A 24,038-nucleotide genomic window follows, 5' to 3' on the forward strand; every position below is an offset into this window, starting at 1 on the left:
GTTAAATGACATCCAGCGTCAGCCATTCTTTTTTTTTTTTATCTTTTTAGCGGTATGCGATTAATTGTACCCGATTGACGGAAGAAAACGCGGTTGAAGGTGGTGGGAAAGATTCGCAGCTCAACGATCTGTCGACCCGAAAATGGCGTCCGAGTGTTTGATATGTTTCCTGCGGACGGTTTTTGTATGACCGGTGTGAAAGGACCGACATACGAGGAGCAAACACGCCTCACATTAAGAAGGAAAGGACCGTGTGCGTTTACTCGTAATGATCCTCCGTCAGATTGCGGGCACTACGGACGGTTATACCTCCCCCCAAAACGAGACCGCGATTACTGTCTCTGTGGACACAGACAGTTTAAGAGACGCGGGGCGGGGCCTATAATTATGCGCACGCTTCCTGCCATCGCGATTGGTCCTTCGGAGTTCTCATCGGCATGATGTCGCAATCCGATTGGCTGGGGAGCGATAATTAGATGCGCGGGACTCGGTGCACGTAAAGATTTCGGCCACTGTGCGGGCAGAAACTGAGGGAGAGCAGGAGACGAGAGGGCGCGGGGACGCCAGAATGCCGAGCTCCAACTGGAATGCATGATTAGTGGGTATAGCCATACCCTCCTCCATACTCACAAAGCCTGGCAGTTCGACGGCGGAGCCATAGAGTGCCCGGTCGCAGATTTCGAGCGTGAGGATCTGGTAGCACAGAGCATCAAAAAGCCATTTCTCGGGGAACCTGGACGTCAGAGCACAGCTTTTGCAGCGGCGAGGACACGAAACACATCGGTTGCCCGGGAGAAATGTGTTTCGGTGACCCGCCGCCGCGGGGCGCCAGTCACGTGCCTCTCCTCTCATCCGTTGTCTGCCGCTGCAACTTTTTCCATTTCGGCGGCCGCTTCTCCTGGCGATCTGCCACGCAGCGGCTAAAGCTGGAACTACGGTTGACGTGGGGAAGGGGAGTTGCATTACCTCTCTCGTCTCCTCTGCGACTCAGATGCGCCTCGGAGAAGGCAGGATGGTAATTTCAAGTCCCCTTGCCGCTTAATAGCGCCTTTACGTGAAAAAAAAGGGTATGTTACCGAAGACAAAGCGGGGAGAGAGATGGGGGTAAAAGGGTGCGAATGCAAGCGCGCGCGCCAACGCGTCGCAAAAGAGTGTACAGTGCTTCCGGGCACGGCTGCCTGCCGGGCGCTCGTAAATTAAATCGGACATTTGTTCGTTTGTCCGTCGCCGCGGACTCTCAGTGGGACAAGGTTGGCGCATGCTAATCGCGCGGCCCCGCGGAGACACCCGGAATGTAGCTCCGGGCGCAGGAGAGAGTACGTCCGCGTACGCCGTGTGGAGCACGGGAGTTGCATCGAACGTTGGAAGGAGTAGGCTATTGGATTCCGCGAAAGGCCAGGCATACGCATTAATGCTGTTTTACATCGCACGGTAGGTGGCGCAAGTCGCCGCCCTATCCAAACGGTTCAGCAGCATCCAGTATAGTTTATTCGGACACCCACCCCAGCCCGCAGCCCCTACCAGAAATGTGTTACCCCCCCCCCCCCCCCCCCACACACACACACAACACACATTAATCCCCCTTCCCCCGATGGACAATCCTGGATGAACTCTTGGTAGCATCCATCCATCCATCAATTCTGACGTGGCTGGTGTCGTGAATAGCGCAACGCATCCAATTGAGAAAGAAAGAAGTTTGAAGATTTCTTTTTAAGCTGTTTCCATGCCTACCCGCGGGGTGTCTGGTGACGACGCAGGCGTGGGATAGGTGGCTTGGTTCACGGCTCCGGTATCTTAATGAGCAGTTAATAGTCACGTGACTTCTTCACTCCCCTAAGGCCCCCTCTCTCTCTCTCTTTCTCCCTTTCAGGAAGCAGAAACATGCTTCAGATTATATATACTGCGATGCGGACTCGGCGCCAAGGTCGCCACATGCCTGGGCTTTCGGTAGCTCATAGAGTCGCGTGTTCGAACAGCTAACCACACCTCAAAACGCTATAGTCCCGCTACCGGGATGTAAAACGCTTTGTTTGGGCACCATTCTGGCAACAGCGGGTACACCTTAGCGAGGCACGTAACCAGCAAAGACAAGTGTGATAATACACACGATTGATGGGGTAGACGGTTTAAAGAGGGAAGGAAGCTTGAGCAAACTTCACGGGTGATGGGTGTAAACGTTTCTAGGCTAGGTGGCGCAAGCTACCGCGTAATACAAAGCCTGTAGCCGATACATCTATCTATTTATCCAGGCCCCCCCACTATGCGATGAACAAAACACATCAGCAGCACGGCCGTTGAAGAATGGCGCCCATTACATTTCTCACTGGTTTAACAAAAAAAGGACGTCCAATAGATCCTTTTCAAAACTGCATCAAGCAACGGCGGTGCTTGCCATTTCTTGAGCACCGAGCGTGTGATTGGACTTGAGTCCCCACCGAACACTGACGAAGCACCTTTTCTCAATACTAGCTGAGCCGAGTTCACGTCGAACGGAGTCCTCGTGTTCAATGGGCGCTTAGTGTACGTGCCCATAAGCATGGGCGGACTCCGATGATTGCCGCAGCAGTTACTAGATGGCGCGCCCTTCTGAAAAGGATATATTATAGGGGATCCACGTGCACCGCGGTGCAGTATACACGTCCGCATGTGTATAGCCTGTGGGCGCCGCCATCTCGCTTGTGTTGCGTGTAGAACTAACCGTCTGCTAGTCGAGCCTTGCTAGGGCGTGCCCACGGTTATCAGACTGATGCCCCAACAAAGCGTTTTTCACCCAAGGCGACCAGACTAGCCTTTTTGAAGCGTTGCTCTTTGCAGAACTTGCATACACTTATGAACTCTTTGAGATAGTAGTACCCGAGATTAAATTTAAGGCGATGAGTGAAAACGAAACCACTCATATGTGGGACACTTTCGAAACAAAGACACCTAAAATAATGTTGTCTGTATGTTTATACAGCCGGAAGTTATAGTCTGCCTTAGTGGGCGTCTGGTGTCTCGGCTGTAGATGAGAGATTTAGCCAGCGGCGGTGCAACCGCTAGCCCTGTGTATTTAACGTGCACCATGACCGGATGCCGGCACGATGCTCGTCCAGACTGAAATGGGCAGGGGTGGGGATCGAGCCCAGGATCCCTGGGTTCTGCAGCGCGAGCTTGCGCTCCACATGCCCCGATTTGGCGTGCGCAAGCCCACTCGGCCACCGATTCACCGGAGACACCTGCAAGCTCTAGTCAGTGTCGAGTGTCCCAGCTATGCAGGTTCTACGGGCCTAGCACGTCGATATCACCCATGAAGCATTCAAACTTATTTCAGTGTTTTAACAGTGAACAACATTCACGAGTTGGTCCCCACCGAATTCGCGGTTTGAATTAGAACGACTTAATAATTAGGTCCAATTATTTCGGTTTCTATCGGGTGAGCCGCTGGCACAACTAGATAAAATATAATTTTTTTTTTTTATTTTTAATAAAGAGATTGCTCCATAATAGTCTGCAGCGGCACGCCCTCCTTGAAAACTCGAGATTTTAATTAATACGCAAAAGGGCATTCTGCCCCTTACAACATGGTCATTCTTGCTTGTAAGTTTGGTGGCAGAGCTTTATCTCTTTGTAAATGCGCGCGGAGCAGATGATTGCTACATTAACCTTGCCCAAGGCCTATACTTGTACTCGAAATACAGACACATTTGATTTGCAGTGCATATGCGTATTGCAGTAAGGTAATTAACGAGCCCACTGAGTCAATAAAAGAGGAATTTACTACAACAAAACAAACGTACCTACGTCTAAAAACAAAAAAGCGATAGTTTCATACGTTGCTTGCGTGTAAACACTCCGTGATAACTCGGAAAGGTCACGCCATATCGCTAACTAAAACGCAGGGTTAGATAGCACGAGGATAAGCGATAATGCTGAAACGTACTGCGGTATATAAACTCGTGATGCGCAAGTAATACATTTCGTAAAATAATCATTCCCGAGAAGTAATTGCGGTGGTTTGGTGGAGGGCTTGGTAAGGTACGTAGTGGCGACTGCCGAGGCACGATTATTGGGGGAAAAAACCCGGCTTCTACGGCAATCGCTTCTGTTTGTTTGTTCACGGAGCTTAAGAAAAAAACGAAACGCCATAAAGACAGAGTAAGAGAGCGAGAGAGGAAACAGTCTATATACTTGTTGTATGACTTGTATACCAAGGATCTGGTTCCTGGCGTCATGTTGGAACGATTCCGAGATCGATATGCCTGCCGTCTTGTTTCCTTTTTATGGGCTCGTAAAAGCGAGACCAAGGTACACTCGAAAGTCGCTACACGTTATCGGAAGCTCATTTTCGAGAACAACCTGCTATCTTTTGCAACTTACTCGCACCTGTGGGTACTATATTGCCGCTTGGGCTTTCTTGTAATCTGCGGAAAGTTTCTTTATTTTTTTATTTTATTTTTCTTATTTCTGGGGTACTTATTCTCGCCTCTGGCCGAGTTTAATCTTACCGACGAAGTTCGCGCGCCTCGAGCGAAGTGTCGAAGCTATTTCGAAGAAGTCGTCCCTGCAGGTGTGGATGTCTGCGTATCTGCTTGGGTTCCCTGTGGACCGGTCACGATTCAAAAAAGGTACTTTGAAAGAAGGCGAGCAGTACCGGGAAGGCCTTAGTCACACGAGAACAACACCTTACATCAATAAAGATTTTCTGGCTATTGAAAGGGTGACACATAAAGGGCGTGAATCGATTTCGGGTTTATTGACTCATTTAAACATTAATGTAAAAAAGACGGCATAACACGTACGCTTAAATAAAAAAATACCCATGTTTATGTTGCAAGAACTAATTGGAGATTGACTCCCCTCCCCCCCCCCCCTCCTTTTTTTTACAATTGTAAATTGTTGTAAGCAGTGAGAGAGTGCAGGCGAGCTGGTAATTAATCGACATCTTGTAAACCCTGAGATGGGGAACGATGTGTGTCCGTCCGTTTTTTTTTTTTTTTTTTTTTATCCTTCCCCATTTACAAGATGTAAATTGTAAATTTTTGATAATCGTCACTCTAGAAAATGCTGTTTTGCATTAATTACAAAAAAAAAAAAATCACGTCACCACACATATACATACATTGAGACGCTCTTTAGTCATTGATTCAGTTCGAGAAAGGTACGATGTGGTTTATTGTGTTTAAATGCTTTTCGTCATTCGTTCTTCGTCGTTGTAATGCATTACTTTCATTGGCTGCAAAAAGACGCTAATTAAAATGGTCGGGGACCCTCCACGCTCAGGATTTCTTAGCTGTCCGCGCCACTAGAGAACACTACAATCGTCACCAGATGTATGTTGACTGATCGGCGTGAGTCAGTCGTCTCGCAGCCGATAGGAGACCGACAACAAATTGACATCCTCCGCAATGAGGTATATTTGAAGTCGTCATTACGGGCGGTAAAGGGGAAGGGAGGACCATACTTTAATCAACTTTCGAGGCACCCAGTTGGTGAAGAAAATTTGGCGTTTTTTAACAATTATATTAACACACACACACACACAGACACACACACACACACACACAAAAGAGCGCCTCTCCTCAGTAGTCTTTTGGAACATCAAACTTTTTGCGATAGACCCTTTTTTTTCAAAATTTCATGGGGAAACATTGTCGATCGTCATTTTTTGTGCACGAGGCGTCTGATTGGATTTGAGTCATCGCCGAACGATGACGTCACTCTTTTTCGACACGAGGCTGAGCCGAGTTCACTCCGAGCGCTCACGCAGCCCTCGAGTACCAAAACAATGACGAACTCGCACGATTGGCGCAGCGGCCCCTAGGTGGCGCGCACTTTCAAAGAGGGTCAATAGTGCTCTACTAACTAGTCCAGGACTATAGTGTGTTACACCAAGCTTACGTTGCTGAACCACAAGACCACGCAGAGAGCGAGAAAATAAACGTCTTGGAACAAAACCCGGGAGAACCAAACGCCTTCCGCGTAAGCACACGTCGGTCGGCGGTGGCGGCGGCGCGCCCCGATCCCCGGGGATAATTGCTCAAAGCTGTGAAGGAAGAGAAAATTAATTAGGGTCAAGTGGAGCACCGCTGCAGGCGCTCAAGTCGAGGCGTGAGCGAGGCCCGGTGGCGCCAAGCCAATGCCAGATCGGAGCGTCAGTCCAAATGGCTCCCGGGAGAACAGAGCTCGCCCGCCGCTGATCCGGTTACTGGATTTGAATTCTACACGCAGGGCACAATGGAGCGCGCCACAGAACGTTAGCGCGCGTGCTTGACGCGCAGCAACGAGTTCGATATCTGCCGGCTCGCACGACCATCGAGAAGGAAGCGCCGGTCGAATACACACACACACATACACACACACGCACGCACGCACGCACGCACGCACACACACATACACACACACGCGCACGCACAGGCACACACAAAATAAAGGAACAACACAAGCATATAATTTTAACGAAGTTTTCTTGCGATTTCCGTACACTAAATAGCCTTGTTTTTTTTTGTTTTGCTTGTTTGTATGTATGTTTCTTTCTTTCGTTCTTGCTTTCTTTCTTTCTTTCTTTAATAGCATAGTTTCGCTTATTCGAAATTTTGTCCAATTGTTGTCTGGTTTTGTCTGAAAGTTTGACTAGGACCGCGAGCTACTGGGACATTCATGCTTCGAATGAAGGGTGTGAACCAAATTATGGAGTAAAGAGAGAGATGAGGTTTGTTGATATACATACACGAAAATGTCAACCTGCATTTATAGCTGATTTGCTACTTCGCCAAGAAAAGAAGGAGAGGAGTAGGGTTGGGGACCCGATAGAACAGAAGGGAGAGAATCGAAAAGGAAAGAGGTTATAAAACAAAACAAAAGCAAGATATACACTATTTACACAAACATTTAGAGTACTTTGAATGAACGAGGATTAGAAAGAAAAATATTCGGTCCTTTTGTGGGCCGTATGTCCCTCCTGAAATAAATAAATAAATATATAAGAATGAAATAACCCTTAGTGAAAGCAGCAACAAATATATATATATGCCGTACACACAGTGTACGGCACTAGGAAAATGCAATCACACACAAGAAAAAGCAGTGAGTTCAGTTCATTTCACAGTTTGTCTTTTAAACCAGTGTCTCGGAGAAATAGTGGGAGGGCACTGATGGCCGTGTTTTGATTATGGGCTGATGTCTGAGGGCCTAATATATGAGTAATTTCAATAAATTCATCGTGTTTTATATTCACGGCTTGCATCAGTGTTTCTCTTTGTGATAAGTATTGTCAACTGCATAAAATATGTTTGATGACACGAAGTACTGAACATACTGGGCATGTGAGTGAGCAAATTCGACCAATCCTACGAAGATTTCTCATTGTGTGTGACACAGCGAGGCGTAGCCGGCGTATCACAGTTCTATCTCCTCTATTCAAGTTTCTCGGAATTCGAAATGTCATATCTGGATCAATATTTTTCAGGTATGCGTAATAATGGCATGGGTCTCTCCAAAACGCGGATGGAATACATTTTAAAATCTTTCCGATTATGTAGTTGGAGAATAAAGCAGGAAAAGAGGAAAGTTTCAAAGTAGAAGAAAAATGAACAGTCGAGGACACGTCTCTACACGTCTCTAGAGACGTGTCCTCGACTGTTCATTTTTCTTCTACTTTGAAACTTTCCTCTTTTCCTGCCTCAGTCTCGGGCTAAGAACAAAATGGTTAACATCCACCAGCTCGCCTGCGCAATCACTACATTATCATGTAGTTGGAATTTGATCTTGATAGAGGAATTTCGAGGTCGACTTCATCCGCTTCGGCCTCCCTAGCAGCCCATATATCTGCATAGGTGTTCCCCCGTGTATACCGATATGACCAGAAATTCACTGTAACGCAACGTTATATGTGGCAAAGTTGTAGAATTTCATGGCTCAATTAAAAATTTGGGCCATTCTTTATACATACATATTTAACAGAGCGTTTAGAGCAGATTTAGAGTCCACTTGGGACTATCCAGCTTTGGGGATTTTGAGCATTGATGCAGTTCGCAGTTACACAAACTATGGAATAGCTTGGCGCGCGGCATACGAAGCATTGACGTGCCGAGGACTGTCACTTGTACCTTGGCGTAACGCAGTATCAAGCGGAGGGTTCAGCTAGCACTTTTAACTGACAGCTAGCGCTTGTAGCTGACAGTTAGCTTGTAATTGACAGTTGTATCTTGGCGTAACGCAGTACCAAGCAGAGGGTTCAGCTAGCGCTTTTAACTGACAGCTAGCGCTTGTAGCTGACAGCTAGCTTGTAATTGACAGTTGTACCTTGGCGTAACGCAGTACCAAGCAGAGGGTTCAGCTAGCGCTATCGCATAAGAGCGGTTAATGGCTCGGGAGCTCCCGCTGTGACTTTAAAGCACGCTTACACCCTCACCGCAAAATCAGTATTTCAGAAAAAGAACAAAACGTAAAGAGGCAATCGTACCTCCCGTATTTTGCTATCTACGAATATAAGTTGCTTGTAACCTTTCTTCGTTCTTTGATTCTTGCACACTCGAAACGTGCTGGCGAAACAAATCACCGCGGCGGTCGTCATATAAACGATCTTTTTTTATTTTTAGCGCGTCACTGCCTTTGTGGTTTTGTAGTGAAAATGCTGTTTTGAAAAGTCTATCAAGCAACACTGACGGCCGCCATATTTTTGGGCATCGCTTTCTGCGCGAAGCGTGCGATTGGATCCGAATTTACGCCGAGTAATGACGCGCCACTCGCGTCGAATGATGCGCACCCGAGTACAGACCGAGCGCTCGCAGAGTTCGTGTCCTCCAGTACATGCTCGAGCTGGGATCCCAAGACATGGTGGCCTAGGAGCAGATACTAGAAAACACACACTTAAAAAAAAGGGGTCTAATGCTGCTAAACAAGGGGTTTTTAGTTTATTTTTCAGTCACGCTAAACCGTGGTTAGTGTTGCCCGTGTAAAACCCCATTTACACGGGCACCGTTAGCAGCAGTTCAGTGCTACTGAAGTCAGATTTGTGTACGTTTAAAGACTGGTTCACACACCCCCGTTTTCTTACGTTAAGTTACGTTACGAAATATTACGTTGAAGTCACCGGGTCCTCACTGTTTCCTATTAATGGAGGCTGCCAGTTAAAGCACAAAGCATGACGTACGACATTCGAGACACGATTGCTTCGGTGACTTATACGTAACGTAAAGTAAGAAAATGGGACAGCGTGAATGAGCCTTATGTGTGCCCGTGTCCTTGCGGTACCCTATGCCCCATAGGGCATAGGGTACCACAAGCTCTACTGGGACATCTTGCGAACATTGGAACGGCCTGTACCCGATGGCAAAATTAGTGAATCTCCAGGCGCCTCGTAATTTCACGCGTGAAATGGTGTCGACCTAAGCTTAGCATCGTTCGGTCTCGAGTGGCGTCTCCCGGCGATCGATGTGAAAGCACTAACTCCCGTGGTCCCGTGCCCCGTCCCAGGAGGACCTGCTGATCCACGGGGACAGCGTGTACGACATCATCGAGAAGCAGGACCACCAGGCCATCCAGGCCGAGCTCATGCGCAGCCCGAACCCGCTGAGTCTGGCCCCGGACGCCCGGCTCTTCCTCTGCCGCATGAACGTCTCCAGGAACGCCAGGCGGCAGATGCGCTTCGGAGACCAGAAGGTACGCCTTCTCTCCCTGCCTATGAAGACGAAATACGCAGAAGGGCATGCAGAGGACGCGGCTCGAAAATACCGTGTCGTCTGTATTGTCCTTTATGTCCCTCTTTCTCGTTTACGTATTTAGTCACCGACTCGCTCGAGCATTCTAATTTGTTCCCTGCTTCTATGTCGAATTCTATGCTTTCCCGAATTATTTTCGTCCGTTACGAGTATATGCCTTTTCAAAGCGTATGACTTTCGCACAAAATGACGAGTGATTGGGTTCTAAAGATACGCTCAGCGTCTCGCATTCCACAAATGAGCGGTATACTGCGCGTGCCCTAAACGCGTTCCACGGTTCAGTAGACGATGACGGCAGCACGCGGAATGGCATTATTGAAATGGTCTCATATATAATAAAAGGACCGTAACACAAATTTTGGGCTGTGATAAATTATTTTAGACTGGAATTTTACTAATCGCAAATCGTTTAGTGGGGCAAAAGAAAACTAAGTACACGAAGCCAGAAAGACAGATGCCTCGCTTTTTCGTGCGAAAGTTTGAAAGTATAGCGAACTTTTTTGGACCTCCTTTTCTTCCAAAGCTCTCCGCCCTTTTCACTGTGATCCATTTGCAGTGCCCAAAGCACGTCAGTCGAAACCAGCTCACGCGGTGGACACGAGCGCAATGCGTCGCTCGGACGGATGCGCTCGTCAACACTCGATTTGTCGACGAATATTTGGATTCGCGATCGCGGCCGATGAGCGCCGTAACGGCACTTAATATTATCGTCACTTGCAAACGACAATTGTTCCATGGTGTGCTTAGAACATCACGGTGGAAGCTCGGAGTCATCCGCTCCAGGTAAAATACTACGTCAGGACCACGTGATTTCTCATTTCGCTTTTGAGTTGAGGAGGAAAGCTAAGGAGGAAGAAGTTTAAAGATCGCCTTCATGGTCCCTTTAACAAATACCGATCACTACTGCGTGATGCACGTTAGAGACCCCAGGCTAGCGGTTGTACTTCACTGGCTAAATTGCTCATCTACAGCTGGGAGACGCATCGCCCGTTGAGGCAGACTAAGTTCTAGGCTGTATAAACCTACACACAACCGATTTTTTTTTTTTGTAACAAATACCGACGTACCACTTTGGTTTTCTGCGAGGAAGATGGTCCTCTCGGCGTACTTTTCTCCGAACCCGTGAGAGTAGTGAAAGAGCTGAAAAGGGGATTAACGCGGGGCATAGGGAGACAAGCAACGCGCCTCATAAATGACAAGGCCTATAGTGCGGGATCTACTACGTCACACCTCGGAGGCCAGTACAAGGTACACGCTAGACACGAGTACTGCGACAGCGTTAGGCTTGGGGCTCGTATTTAATCAGTGAAGACACGAGTTCCAGCTGAACGCAGACGCAGGGCAGTGCCCACGTTCAATGTGTACCTGGCAACGGCCTCCAATAGATGACGTGGAAGATCCAGAAGTACAGCCTTGTTATGATGTCGGGACAAAGGTTCCGCACTCTGTCCGAGATTAGAAGCTTTTCTGAGAGGAAAGATGAAAGATAAGAAGTAAACAACAAAAATGCAAAGCGTACGACATGCACTGGGCGACCCGATAGTGCAAAAAACGACATCAGTCTTTTTCTTTCACTGTTATTTTGAAAGGGTATTGCAGGCACCAAATGCTGCCGTTTAGGTTACTGCACTAATGAGCACTTTTCAGCACCACGGTAGTTTTGATGACAGCGCCTATATTTTAGAAAAAAAGGGGAATAAAAAAAAAAAACACCGCCGATCGCTTGTTTCAGCTAAAAGTGTCGCGCACAGTATGTCGTGTTTAAAAAAAACTATCTCATTGGTGGGCAAAGTCACCTCATTGAATACAGGATATGTGTTACCCAACCCTTCTGATTAAAAAAAAATGGTAAGCTGCAGAGAGTTGGTTTTAGCGCATTGCATGTAAGCTGAGTGGTGAAGCAATGTTTAAGTAGCTCCAACATAGTGTGAAATAGCTCGTGCCTGCATCTAATATTTTATGCGATTGAAATAGCGACACATTGCTCAAAAATAGTCAGCGTATTTATGCACCCTAATAAATAGCAATCAACCACTACACGTGATTTTTTTTATGAAGCGTATTTTTGTTTGATTGTGATAGAGGACATAAAATCCAGTGCACAGGCATTGTGTTGAGTCAGCACCGAGCTGTGTGGAAGACGAGATGTACAAAGCGCCCATTATAGTTCGAACTCCTCACCAATTCCTGTTCTTAATCCCGTTAAAGTTGCTTCAAGTGCAAGGACCAGCACTCAGCACCAGAGCCTTCGAATGCTCTAACCTCTCGCCCCTAGTTTTGCCCTGAATCTTTTAGTCCCACCTTAGTTATTCTAATCTTGTCATCGTCATCGTTCGGATTGTAATAATCAAATTGATGATGATAAACACCGAGACGTTGATAGGGCAAAAACATTATCCCAGCCCAATTTTTTTTTTTTATTACCGCCAGGAGGTAATGCTTAGTAGCCCCGATACCCGCACTTTCCCATCGCATGACCTTGATCGCTCCAATCCTTCATCGCGTTTTAAAGATGATCGACTTCGCATTTCTTCTTGAATAAAATAATTAATAATTGGATCGATTGATCGATGTACGCTGCCTTCATCGTCTGCAACAAGCACCCGAAGCTATTCAAGCAAAAACACGTATAGCCATATACCGCGAACCATACATTTTGATAACGGTGTCTCAATCTTGCCGCTCGATTTAAAAACAAAACAACATAATTAGAAAACATAAATGATTACTTGACCAAGCATAATTGCCGAGTGAGATTTTTTTTTTTTTCCTCTGTACTTCTTGTCCGAGATTCTTTATATGAAGCAAACGCAAAACACGGCTCACTAAAACGGCCTGACATCCACGCCCCCAGTAAGAAAACTATGGACAAATCATTTTCAATATTTGTTTATTCATTTAATCTCCGTAAAGCTTACATCGCTACGGGCTTTAGCTGGGCTAGTTGTTTCGTGCTGGTTAATGTGGAAAGCTGAATTTTGACAGTACACGATGGGACGGACGAAGACGCCGCTGTTTCGGTACTGGAATGGAGAGATGGGCTAGTTGATACGTGATTATTTAAACAAAATGTTTCAATACCTAGATTCATTGCTTTTTAGTCAAATCTTTTGTCAAAATTCAGCTGTCCCCATTAACGCTTCAATCGGGAGCCAGTTAGAGTGAGGGTCAGCGTCGTCCCGACCGCGCCAAAACCGACGAGACATCCGACCTAATTCGATCCCTCCAAAACGGTTCCTCAACGTCCATCGCAAAGATTAAACTAGACACGCGCCGTCCTGGGCCGCGCAAGTGAGGCTCCCTCAGCTCGCTTCCACTTAGGGCCCGTGTACGCTTCGAGAAACCAGACGCGGCCCCCCTAGGAATCCGCGATGACCGACAACCCGCTAACCACTAGCTACCATCGCCACAAAAACGTTAATCTGCTAAACTCCGCTCAACTCTACAAGCTGACAGTGCCTTTGGAAGCTATACGTCCTCCTTGGACCGGTCCCGCGTCTATTCCTCGGCACGGGATTACGCTCCCACCCGTGCTCACCCTCCCAGAGCGAAGTCACATGATGAAAAGGAGGCGTTTGATTGGTCCGGCGCTTGCCGCACTGTCACCTTTAAAGGGTGAACGGACCGTGCAATGCCTCGGGTGTCTCCCGTGAGTCAAGACTTGAGGGAGCAAGAAGACGCCCGAGTGCTCTGGGCGACGTGTATGGGCCGTCGATCATGCAGCCGCCCGGCACCGATGGAAGACGGTTCCTCCGGGTTATTAGCATTGCCCGACTCCGTCTTTCCTCGGCAGCCGGGGAAAAAGTGCCGTCTTCGTTTTCTCTCTTCTCGCTCTCGTCTTTTTCTCTCGCTCTTACAACGAGAAAGCTCTAAGGTCAGACGGCCGCCAGTCTGTATACTATCCACCAGTATGGTCGATGGCACACAATGGTGGCTGTGTTCAATTAAAGAATATTGTTTTCTCGTTTTCGTTTTATTTTTATCGCCCTGCTCGTTGGTTTTTTTGTTTTTTTTTTTTCCTTATTACCGAGTCATTCTGAGGACCCGTCGACCACCCCGAAAAAATCGCATGCATTCGCTTCTCTGAGAAGAATACAGACGACTCGGCTTATAGCGACATCGCGTGCAGTCACACTGTGTTTATAGTAACACTGAAACTCTTGACGGATTTGACACAGGGGCATTGCACCACGACGTACCGAACCATTTCGCCGTAAAATAAATATGCTGGCTTTTTTTTTTTTTTGGATACTAAACTGCACTAGTTTTTGAGTCTTTTACGCTGGTTGTGTACAGGAGATCAACCTTTTGGCGATGCGGCTTCCCGTAAGAACGACAATGTGCAGGGTGTTCGTAGGAAAACGTTGCCCCGTTTCTGCGTACAGCGTACAGCGTGAAGAATAAACACTCCGCACAAATCTGAAGTTACGCCTCAAGGTCCCTAGCCGTGCGATCATGGTATATGGTTTGAGGACAGGTCTATACCTGTATGAAAAGAGCGAACTTAAAATAAATGAAAAATATTTTTCAATACTATGCATGTCCAAGCTATGTCCAAGAGACGAACAGTGTCTGTTTGTCTGCTAGCTAATGACATGTTCCCATTGAACTTAGTAAAACGAATTCGGTTGCAACTTTTGATCAAAGCTAACGTTGTGCCTTGCAACTTCCGTATCTTGCCAGCCATCTGCGACATCGGTCTCTTTGGGAAGTGCCTAAAGCGGCTAAAGCAATGCCCAATAGTTTCGCATGCCTACGATTCCGGCCACTTATAATGCCATTTCAGCCGCCCTGCATGTTCGACGTGACTATAAGCGGAGCGTACCTTATTGTGTTCGACGTCGAAACGGAAACCGAACGAGAATGGGGCTCGGCGTAATCGACGAGGCGCGCGGGAGGGCATGCCTGGTATGTCCTGAAGATGGCTCTTCCCCTGTTTATTGACACACGAGGAGGTTAGGGGGCGCGACGGAGAGAAGGGGACCGATTTGTGCCTCGAAATTGAGATCCTTTTGTTGTCGGCGCTGGGAACGAAACAATTTCCCCTTCCTTTTGGTCGCTTCGCATACGCACGTGGGATGAGCTGGCAGGTCTCCCGGTCTGCCAGACATAGAGCTGCGGTAGACCTGCGCTGCTGTCCGTGTGTGTGCGTACTGGGCTGCGTTCCGCTTGGTCGGACCAACGATGAGGTTTTTTTCCATCTGTCTCACCGTGGCTGGCATCGTTTCGTTTCTGACTTTTCCCAGACGCTCGAAGAGGAGGCTTGTCCCTGATTGATATCGATGATGAAATGAAAGCTCTCTAGAACTCGGTGAGAATGTGTATACTGTCGTTGTCGACGAAGAATGGGAACTGGCGTTGGGAGTTTTCCCGCGTAAAACCTGATTCTCGGAAGAAGAAGAAAAACATATTGATCGGGTAGACGCTGTGATAAGGCGTTCGCGGGTCAATTGAACAACGAATGTCTTTATTTTATGAAATATAAATCGGTCTTGACGCTTTTAGATCTCGTGTAGACGTTCCACACAAAATAGTGTCGCCAGTGACAACGGCGAGTTCTGGAGAGGAAGCAGCAGCCATGATGACACAGTGTGCTGGTATTCTTCCGCCACGCAGGTCGTACTGGTGCAGGGGCACTTCGCGTCCTACCTGCCGCTCTGCAGTCGCAACGAGCCCGTGTTCCTGGCCACGTGTACACCTGTCGCCATGCCCGAGACCCGAGAGTGCGTCGTCCAGGGATCGACGTCAGTCTTCACCTCCATCCACTCTATGGACATGAAGTTCCTACACCTTGACCGCAAGTGAGTAGCACATTATTTTTTTTTATTTAGCAGGTTGGTATTGGATTGATGCACGCATATGCGACGGTTCCAGCTTTTATTTTAAACGAGGGCGAAAAAATCTCGTGATACTGGAAGCATGTTTCTACGATGAATCGACAATGAGCTCAGGATTGAGCTCCAGTATGCCCGCTGAACTAAGACACGAGGTCCGGGACATGAACGCCCTGGTACTATGGAGGCATCTCTGAACCAAGCACCGGACCTTAAACTCTGGACTAAGGTGTGGGTCAAATACCAAGCCTTGGTCCAGAGTATACTGTGGACCTAGATTATGGTCTGGACCATGCTTCTAAAACTTCCTCCTGGTCCCTCTGTCCTTGCCGTCTCCAGCTCTATAATATGTCAGTATACTGTGGACCTAGATTATGGTCTGGACCATGCTTCTAAAACTTCTTCCTGGTCCCTCTGTCCTTGCCGTCTTCAGCTCTATAATCTGTCAGCCACATGCCATCAACACGTGCGCGTAGATAAAGTTAAGCATTTTGCTTCTCATCAGATAATTGTTACCTGTTAAGATGGCTGACTTTCCGAAAACAATACTCGCTCACTCGGCCGATCGCATGCTTCACGACGAAAAGCCGCGGATATGGCAACAGAACGTTCACAAATGCTGAATAGCATGAAGCGGTGCCTTTCGTGTTTTTATTAATATTTATTTTAAGGTTTTTTTTAGGCTATCTTCGGCTAATATTGGGTACTAGTGTAGATGTTATTCGGCCTATCGTCCGGGTTGTTTAATATAATAGCTGTTATTATTTCGTGGTGCTGAAATCCTGCAACCGCTGAGGATATATAGCATAACACTTGCTTGTGAAACGTAAAGCGCGTCGACGACATCCTATACTTTTACTCTCAATCCTAAATCATTCCAATATTCGCCTTTTACGCGCTTGCCATCATTGTTCTATAAGGCTGTAACGCGTTCTGCAGCAAGATGTCCGTCCTTGTCCGTCCTTTTTGTTTACAGTGCAGTCCACTTATAACGATATTGAGAAAACCGCAAAATCCAATCGTTATAGCCGATTATCGTTATATCTGGATCAAATCAAATCTAAAAAAATAGCGATCAAATCTAAAAAATTTGATCGCTATAAGCGATATATCGTTATATCTGGTATCGTTATAAGTGGATTACACTGTATTCTTTCTGTTACAAGTCAGCATGCACAGTAGCTCTTTTTTTCTTTCCCCAGAAGATCACGTAGCGCACGTATCCACACTCCAGTGACTCTATATTTTCTTACCTGCGTGCCAAGCGCTGAAAAGGTCTACACTCATCGCCAGCCTCTGAGTGGCTACAAGGCTGGACGCCGAACACCACAGAGCCAGACGAAACAGTCAGCGTCGAAACGCCCTTTGAATTAGTTCTCGAAAGGGGTCTCCTAAATCACCACACATCCGCAACATCCTTCAAGAATGTATGCCCTCATGGGTGGTCCTCCCGATACAAACCTACCCTTCAACGACTAAACTAAAAAGAAACGCACGGAATCGATGGACGCAATCGGCCGCGTGAATGCGTAATGAGCGATTCGGCGCCGCTGATTCGCGCGCCGGTCAAATTGGTCCTCGCATATCTCGCACGCGCCCCGTTCTTGCCCACAGATGCGTTCTGCATGCCCAAGAGGCCCTTCCCCCGCTATTCTGGGCCGCGGCGCAGAGAGCGGCCAGGCGTCTCTGCTGGCAGCGACCCTTTGTTCTCGTTATAGGAAACCGTTTCATTTGGAAGTTTGCAGCATGCAGCAGCAGCATCGGTTGGCCTATATATCTTCGCCACAAGCAGGACTTCAATACCACCGTCACGTTCGGAGGAGGGCTCCCTTGCAGCAGGAAGTCCCGTGAGCGGGAGAAGGGTCTCACGAGGGACACGCATGTGTACCGTGTTCGAAAGCGCGGGGGGAATAGGAGGGCCACAGCACGATCTGCTGACCGACTGGACCGGCCCTCGGGCCATCGTCCAATTAAGGCGGGAAGGGGCGAAGCTCCATACGGACGTGGATGTGTTTGGCGGTAAAGAGCCTACAATCGGCCATCATGGCGTCGTGGAAGCGTTTCTTCGGCTCTTATTCCGAGCTCTGCGTGTATATACGTACGTGCTTGGACACCCGTGAAGAACTGCTATAGATAGACCATGGGTGAAATTTGAGAGGAAGTGCGCTTTAGGGCCAAGCATGTGCTTGATGTGAGCTGAAGCTAGTGGGTCCTGGCTAATGATGGCGGTGTGCTGGGGAAAGGCTCAACTGCGTGATGTACGTTAAAGACCCCGGGCTAGCAGTGGTAGACTGCACTAACTAATTTTCTCACCTACGGCGAAGACACCAAACACCCATTGGGGCCGATTAATTTGCCGGTGTCTAAGCGTACAATTAACATAAATATTACCTCTGTCGTGTTTAGAACGCTAAGCTGCTTTTTATGAGCCCATCTGCGAAGCTCCGCCTCTTAAAACTACGGAAATGTGCGATCGTGTTTCGCTCTCGTGTGTTGCAGCTTTTGTGAGTTCGCTCGCCTTTTCTATAGTTCAGCATACACAGTTAAGCTCTAAGGGAGATGTACTATTCAAGAACAGAGCAACCGATTTGCGCTATTCTTATAGTGTCAGATGATCATTTGATGTCAAATGATTGTGAACGTCCCGACCAGCTAAGACGACGAGGGTCGGGAACAAATCTCTGTCGCCCGGCTTGGGCGATAGAAACGGAGATAAAATCTATAAGGATGCAAAGGAAAGCGAAAGAAAGAACACCTCACAAATATGGCGTGCCCAAAGAAAAAAATGCAGCGGCGTCATAATTCAGCCGTCTAATGTCGAGGTCTATTGTGGAACAATATCATAAAGGCACCATGAAGCAACTTTGTGTGGTAATACCGCAGGGAGGTAACTTTTCGGTTAGACAAAAAGGACTGCGGCAATGCTTTCAAGCACGCTCCCTCACGGCCTAGTAGAAACATATATATGTGCCGATGAGAAAGTCGAACACTGGTGTGTTATATCCGAGCGTACCTAACTTTTTTTATTCATAATATAATTATTATTCCCTAGTATAGCGTATGTATGTAGTGCACCTATGGAACTGCCCAGATATTACTTAAGCACCTCCCATAACACCTGAAGCTCCCTATCGTTTTTAAGTGAACCGAGTAGTGCTTTAGCCCTTTGTTTTCTTTTTGTGATTTCATCGTGATTTGGGAGACAAGTTGTTCCGGCACCCTTGCGATGGCCCAATTTTACTGTAGTAACTGACAACCTAAAAAGCTCAGCGTTCGGCGTATTCTGTCCATGCTACATGCTTCAAAATTCGTTTTTCTTTTTCGAACGTTTTTATTAGCTAATGTCGCAGCCTCATTGGCAATGGAGCCATAATAAGAGGCACGCAAGATTCTACGCGCCCTGCTTCCCTTGAGTTGTCGGTCAATGCACGCCAACGAAGGGCAAACACTGATTGGAAACATTCCGAATACACACCGCTAGGTTTTTATTTTATTTATTTATTTATTTATCCACTAATGGGCGTCATTATTTAGCGGTCAGAAAACTTTGTTGGCGAACAAACAGTACTTCTCAAGATTAGCGCGGAACCTCGGTTGCCATGCAGCCACGTTTCAAAAGCTATAGTCTAGCCCACCGTGTATGCAATATGCTTTGTTTGGGCGCCAGTTCGGCAACCGTGGGCATGCCGTAGCAATGCTTGCCTGTCAGATGATCTAATTCTGCTCACGTCAGCAGCATGGATGGCGGAGCCAGCAGAGGCCGTGCTTGCGAACGTCATTAGGAAGTATTCAGGTGTCCTCGTCAGCAGGAAATCTGGGTAAAACGAGGTATCGCGTGTTGTGAACAGTTCTGATGGCGCAAAAAGGAATCCAAACAAAAGCTTGCTTCGGCAGCACGCTCTTGACCACGGAGCACACAGCTATGGCCGCCAACGTCTGGCAACCCCTATGATCCTCGCTTCGCGTCTTTGTATCTGATACACGAATACTCCACTCTGCACCTCAGCGCGGCTACGCTTGGTTCAACTAAAGAATCGTCGACTCACTTAAAAAGAAAAAAAAAATTGGCAGGATCCTCCCACCGTGGAGGAAAACGAAACTAAAGATGGCCACGCTTGACCGCGATCTGACCACTCTCTCGGATGAGAGGCTCTATAGAAGAAAGCCGATGGACATTGACAAACGAGCCATGCATGTTGTCTACAGAGACGCGCACAAGAGGAAGCCATGGATTGGAACACATGGCGAGCTAGCGTTTTACAGCTTGTCTCTAATCAAGAACAGACTCGGAAAAAAAAATAAAAAAACGGGGGCGAGGAGATGGCGAACCTATAATGGGCCGCCTGGACTCCAGCGCGATTATACCCTGCCTCCGGCACGTCCCGAGCTGCTAGCTTCGTTTACCGTCATTCCCTTTAGTGCGTGTAACGTCTAAGCTACGTGGCATTTTCGCTTCGCGTGAAATGTGCAAGAGCGGCCGCTTTCGAGCTTCGTTTCTTCAAGATGAATTGTGTCGGAGCGTATTCTCGTCCGACTGTTTTGTAACCTGAACCAGCAGGTCGTATCCGACCATCCGCAGTTTTCCTTGCCGAATATGTGATAGAATGATTGTTTGGTGAAAGTAGCCTCCCAGATGACGCCATGTAGCGTTTCAATCTTAGCCCCTGACAGGAGGCCTGAGACGCGAGCCATCTGGACCCATGGTCGTGCCTCGTTCACCTGCCACGTGACTCCCCTACTGCAAGATGCAGGCGGATTAGTCAAATATGTGAGCTAAGAGCTCACATATTTGACTAACCGTCGGAAAAGAAAAAAAAAAGCTCGAGGTACACTTAAGCACTTATGAGTTGTGAATGCGAAAGCAGGCAAGCCGCTCGTCCGCTCCCTTTTTCGTCTGCTGCGTACTTTTCGTCGCCGATCAGCGCGCGTGCTCCCCTGGTGACCTTGGACGCTCCGTGCCGACGGCGCGCTGATGGACACGCAGCGCCATGGGGTGAGCGGTCGTGGAAACTGACGAGCACAGCGGCCAATGGGAGCCCCGTCATCGCGTGCCAGCCAATGAAACCGAAAATGAAAGCAATGAAAACTTTGCTCCTATTGGGATTGCAGAAACTAGGTGCCGTTTTCACGCTTCAAACTGATGACGTCAGCAAAAAAGGTGCACGATATGTAGTTCTAGTTTCGTCGCCGAAACTTTAAAACATGAGTCGGAAACTGCTCTTTGTGGTACGCTCTTGGTAAAATTAGGATGACACAAGGTCACGTCGGGATTAGCGAGCAACTTAAAATTTGCGGAAACAGGCATGCGAACCAGAACAACAAACACATGTTCGTTATAACAGTATATCTCTATATGGCGAACAGTATAACTCTATTAGAGATATACTATAAAGAACAGTATATAGAGAGTTTTAGTAGGTCGTGTTTTCGGGTCACGCTATTTGTAGCGGGATCTCGCGCTGCCACTTCGGTGCGTGCTTTGAAGCGCGCGACCGTAGAGGTAGCCGGCATTTGAAAACGATCTACTAAAACTCCCTTATCTCTATTAGGCGAACGTTTCTTTGTATATAAGCGCCCAAAGCAAACTCTCGGACGCTCCTTTTTTTTCTTTTTGTTATACTGGGGATGAAACGTCTCGTCACGTTTTGAACCCAGACAGACACACACTAATACGTGTTTTGCGCGTGTCTCTGCGTAAGTGCGCGTTCTAATATAACGACGCACTCAGATATCTCGTCACGTTTTGAACCCAGACAAACACACACTTACACGCTCTTTTCTTTTTTGCGTGTTTGTGCGTAAGCGCGCGTTCTAATATAACGACGCACCGAAACAAGACACACGGGATGGTTACGGCACGCGGCATTTTACCACCGCGCGCTGGCCGGTTGTTCGAAACGGGTCAGGCCGCTCGCCAGTTCTTTCCAACTTATTTTTGGCGCGCGATGACCGCACTCCGCAAGTGTGCGCGAAGGCGCGAGAAAGGAATCTATCGACCTGTAATCGCGCTACTACAACGAACGCGCGGTGAATTTTCGACGAGCTGCGACCGATGTGGTTGGCACTTTCTTGAGAGGTCGAACGGTTCGACGGCGAAGTTTTATTTCCCGAGCCAGCGACGAGCCAAGAAAGCCTTCCTCGTTTTCGTGATCAACGCGCTCAGAGTCACTGTCGGCTTAAGAAAGGCGGGGCGGAGCCTGGAGGGTCCGCAGCGCCCCTTGGTTTCTTAAACTGTCGATGACCATAGGCATCGGATTCGACGAGCCGGTCGCGTTCGTATATCTGGATAGGGTTTGAAAATGCGATGCCGCGTCCCACCTTTAAGGTTGGACCGCAGGCAGCGCTGCGAACCATCACCCAGCCTATCCCAGCGCTGAGATCGCAACCACGTGACCGTCTGGCTGGGCGGAGCGCGAGGTCAAGTGGTCATGCGCTCGCTGTACCGGATTGGCTGGGAGACGGTTTCGTAGCGTCGCCTTCGATCCGTCTTAGGAGTGGCACGGAGTGCAGGACACGATGCTAGGTAATTACACAAATTGGCCTCTAGTGCGGGCACCGCCATTCTTTCGGGGGAGGAGAAGGGAGTCATCGAAAAAGCAAAAAAAAAAAAAGAAAAAAAAAAGAGACGATAGGACCGAAACGATAACGCTTTCGCAGTCTCGCCGAAAACAACAACAACAACAACAAAACAGAAGAAAAAAAAAACAGACGAAGCCTAAAACAGGACAAACGAACGCAACAGAATGAAAAGTGGCGGAGCGAATGAGCAGCCAATCTAAATGCAGGGTTACCCGGATGTGCGGGTTCCTTCGCTGCTTGCTTGCTTGCTTGCTGTGGCGGTTGCTGCCGAACAACACGCGGCGTGTTTGCTAAAGTATGCTAAAAGCGCGTGCGCCTTCTGTCCGAAGAAGGAGTTCGTCCCTCGCGGTCCGCCGACCGCCGGAGCTGTGACTAACGCAATTAAAGCGCCGCCGCCGTAAAACCCGGCGCTTGAAACGTTGCCAAACGCCGCGAGAGGAATTTTTGCGCTTTCGAGATGCCTTTGGACGGGGCCTGGGTTTACCTCAGTCCGCCGTGTTGTTGTGCACGGACCTTGTGCAGCCAGGGGTTCCTGACGTCATTTTTGGTTTCTTTGCGTATTTTTTGTCCTTCTTTTTTATATTATAACCCGCCAGCCGTGGTGTTCCGGTATGTTTGTTGCTCGGTTGGTACGTTATGTTACAGTGGAGGGAAGAGTCGAGATTTATGCGATGACGGAAGCGTATCTTTTGCAACGCAACACGCATATGCATTGCCGCAAAACCCGGAACCATGACGGACCTTGGCGTCGGCGTTAGAATTTACCTAAAGCATAAAATAAAAATAATGAAAAAGCGAAACGAGAATTACCTCTAGCGCAACTTCGTCGTCCGTGTTGTTACACGTCAACGGATACGGCATCTATACATACCGGTATATATATATATATATGAGTCCGCTCGGTGGTTGAACGATTTAGCCCGTCCACTCCCCTCCTTCTTTTATCTACCGTTGACAGGATTTCGATTTGACGGGTAAAGGGCGGTCTAGACCAAAGAGGGATGCGGGTGCTATAGGGCCGGAACGCGGTTTTATAACTTTCGGGGCATGTTGAGGCTCGAAAATGCACGCGGTTTTGTTTAAACGCAAACAAAAACGGCGCAAAAAATTAGTCCTAGTCTGTTTTTTGTTGGTTTTATGTCCATTAAAAACGAAGATGATCAGGTTGCGTCTTCAAGCGAACCATTTGGACATCTTTCGATGGCATTACACTCGTCATGGCGCCGGTGCATCTACTTGTAGAGCCGATCGCGCTGGTCTCCAGGGCATGACGTGAGTGTGAGAAATCTCGTGCTCGCTATCGCGTCGCAGGCTTCACTTTTACGTATAGTACGCACTCCGAAGAGTTGCCAAGGCGGAGGAAGCTACGTGCTGGTCGGACGAGTATAGACCGTCTGTCTTGCACCACGTGAACACACTTCCTGCGTGTCAACACCACCTAGGATATGAAGAGCCTGCGAACATCCTCATCTACCTTCGTGAAACGTCATCAACTCAGCAATCGGTCCCGAGCTCGACGTCAGGCGTCCTTCGACGCGTTCATTGGACACGAAGATCAGCCGAACGCCGAAGCAGCGCTCGCCTCCAATCTGTGTGTGCGCTTGATCAAGCTGTGATCACGCCCAAATGCTAGTGCGCGGGCTTTACATGTTCTAGATGCTGGCCCGTGTGCTCAGTGTTTGAGTGGTGCCAGTTAGGTTCTAGAGGCATCAAACCTTAGAAAAGCCCTTGCGGTCCCGCGGCAGAGCCACCGTGTGGAACCACTTGCAGCCCAAGTAGTACCTCTTGCAGCCCATGTAGTACCACCTACAGCCAAAGTTGCACCCCTTGCAATCCAAGTGAAACTCCTTGCCACCGAGGTGGTACCCCTGGCAATTTTCGCATGTAAGTTTGGAAGCACCGCATATCTTAAAATCGGTAATGTACG

The 24,038-nt window shown here is 48.1% G+C and overlaps 1 protein-coding gene across 1 annotated transcript in view; it reads left to right on the forward strand.

Moving 5' to 3' along the window:
* LOC121834798 (neuronal PAS domain-containing protein 4) overlaps nt 1–24,038 on the forward strand; it is a 104,419-nt gene that overhangs the window by 71,907 nt on the left and 8,474 nt on the right. The window contains exons 5-6 of the mRNA XM_042288585.1: nt 9,454–9,639; nt 15,315–15,499. Coding sequence (XP_042144519.1) covers nt 9,454–9,639; nt 15,315–15,499 — 371 coding nt within the window. The remainder of the gene's footprint in view (nt 1–9,453; nt 9,640–15,314; nt 15,500–24,038) is intronic.

Source organism: Ixodes scapularis, unplaced genomic scaffold (genome assembly GCF_016920785.2).
Source record: "Ixodes scapularis isolate PalLabHiFi unplaced genomic scaffold, ASM1692078v2 PGA_scaffold10__122_contigs__length_95168666, whole genome shotgun sequence".
Lineage (NCBI taxonomy): Eukaryota > Metazoa > Arthropoda > Arachnida > Ixodida > Ixodidae > Ixodes > Ixodes scapularis.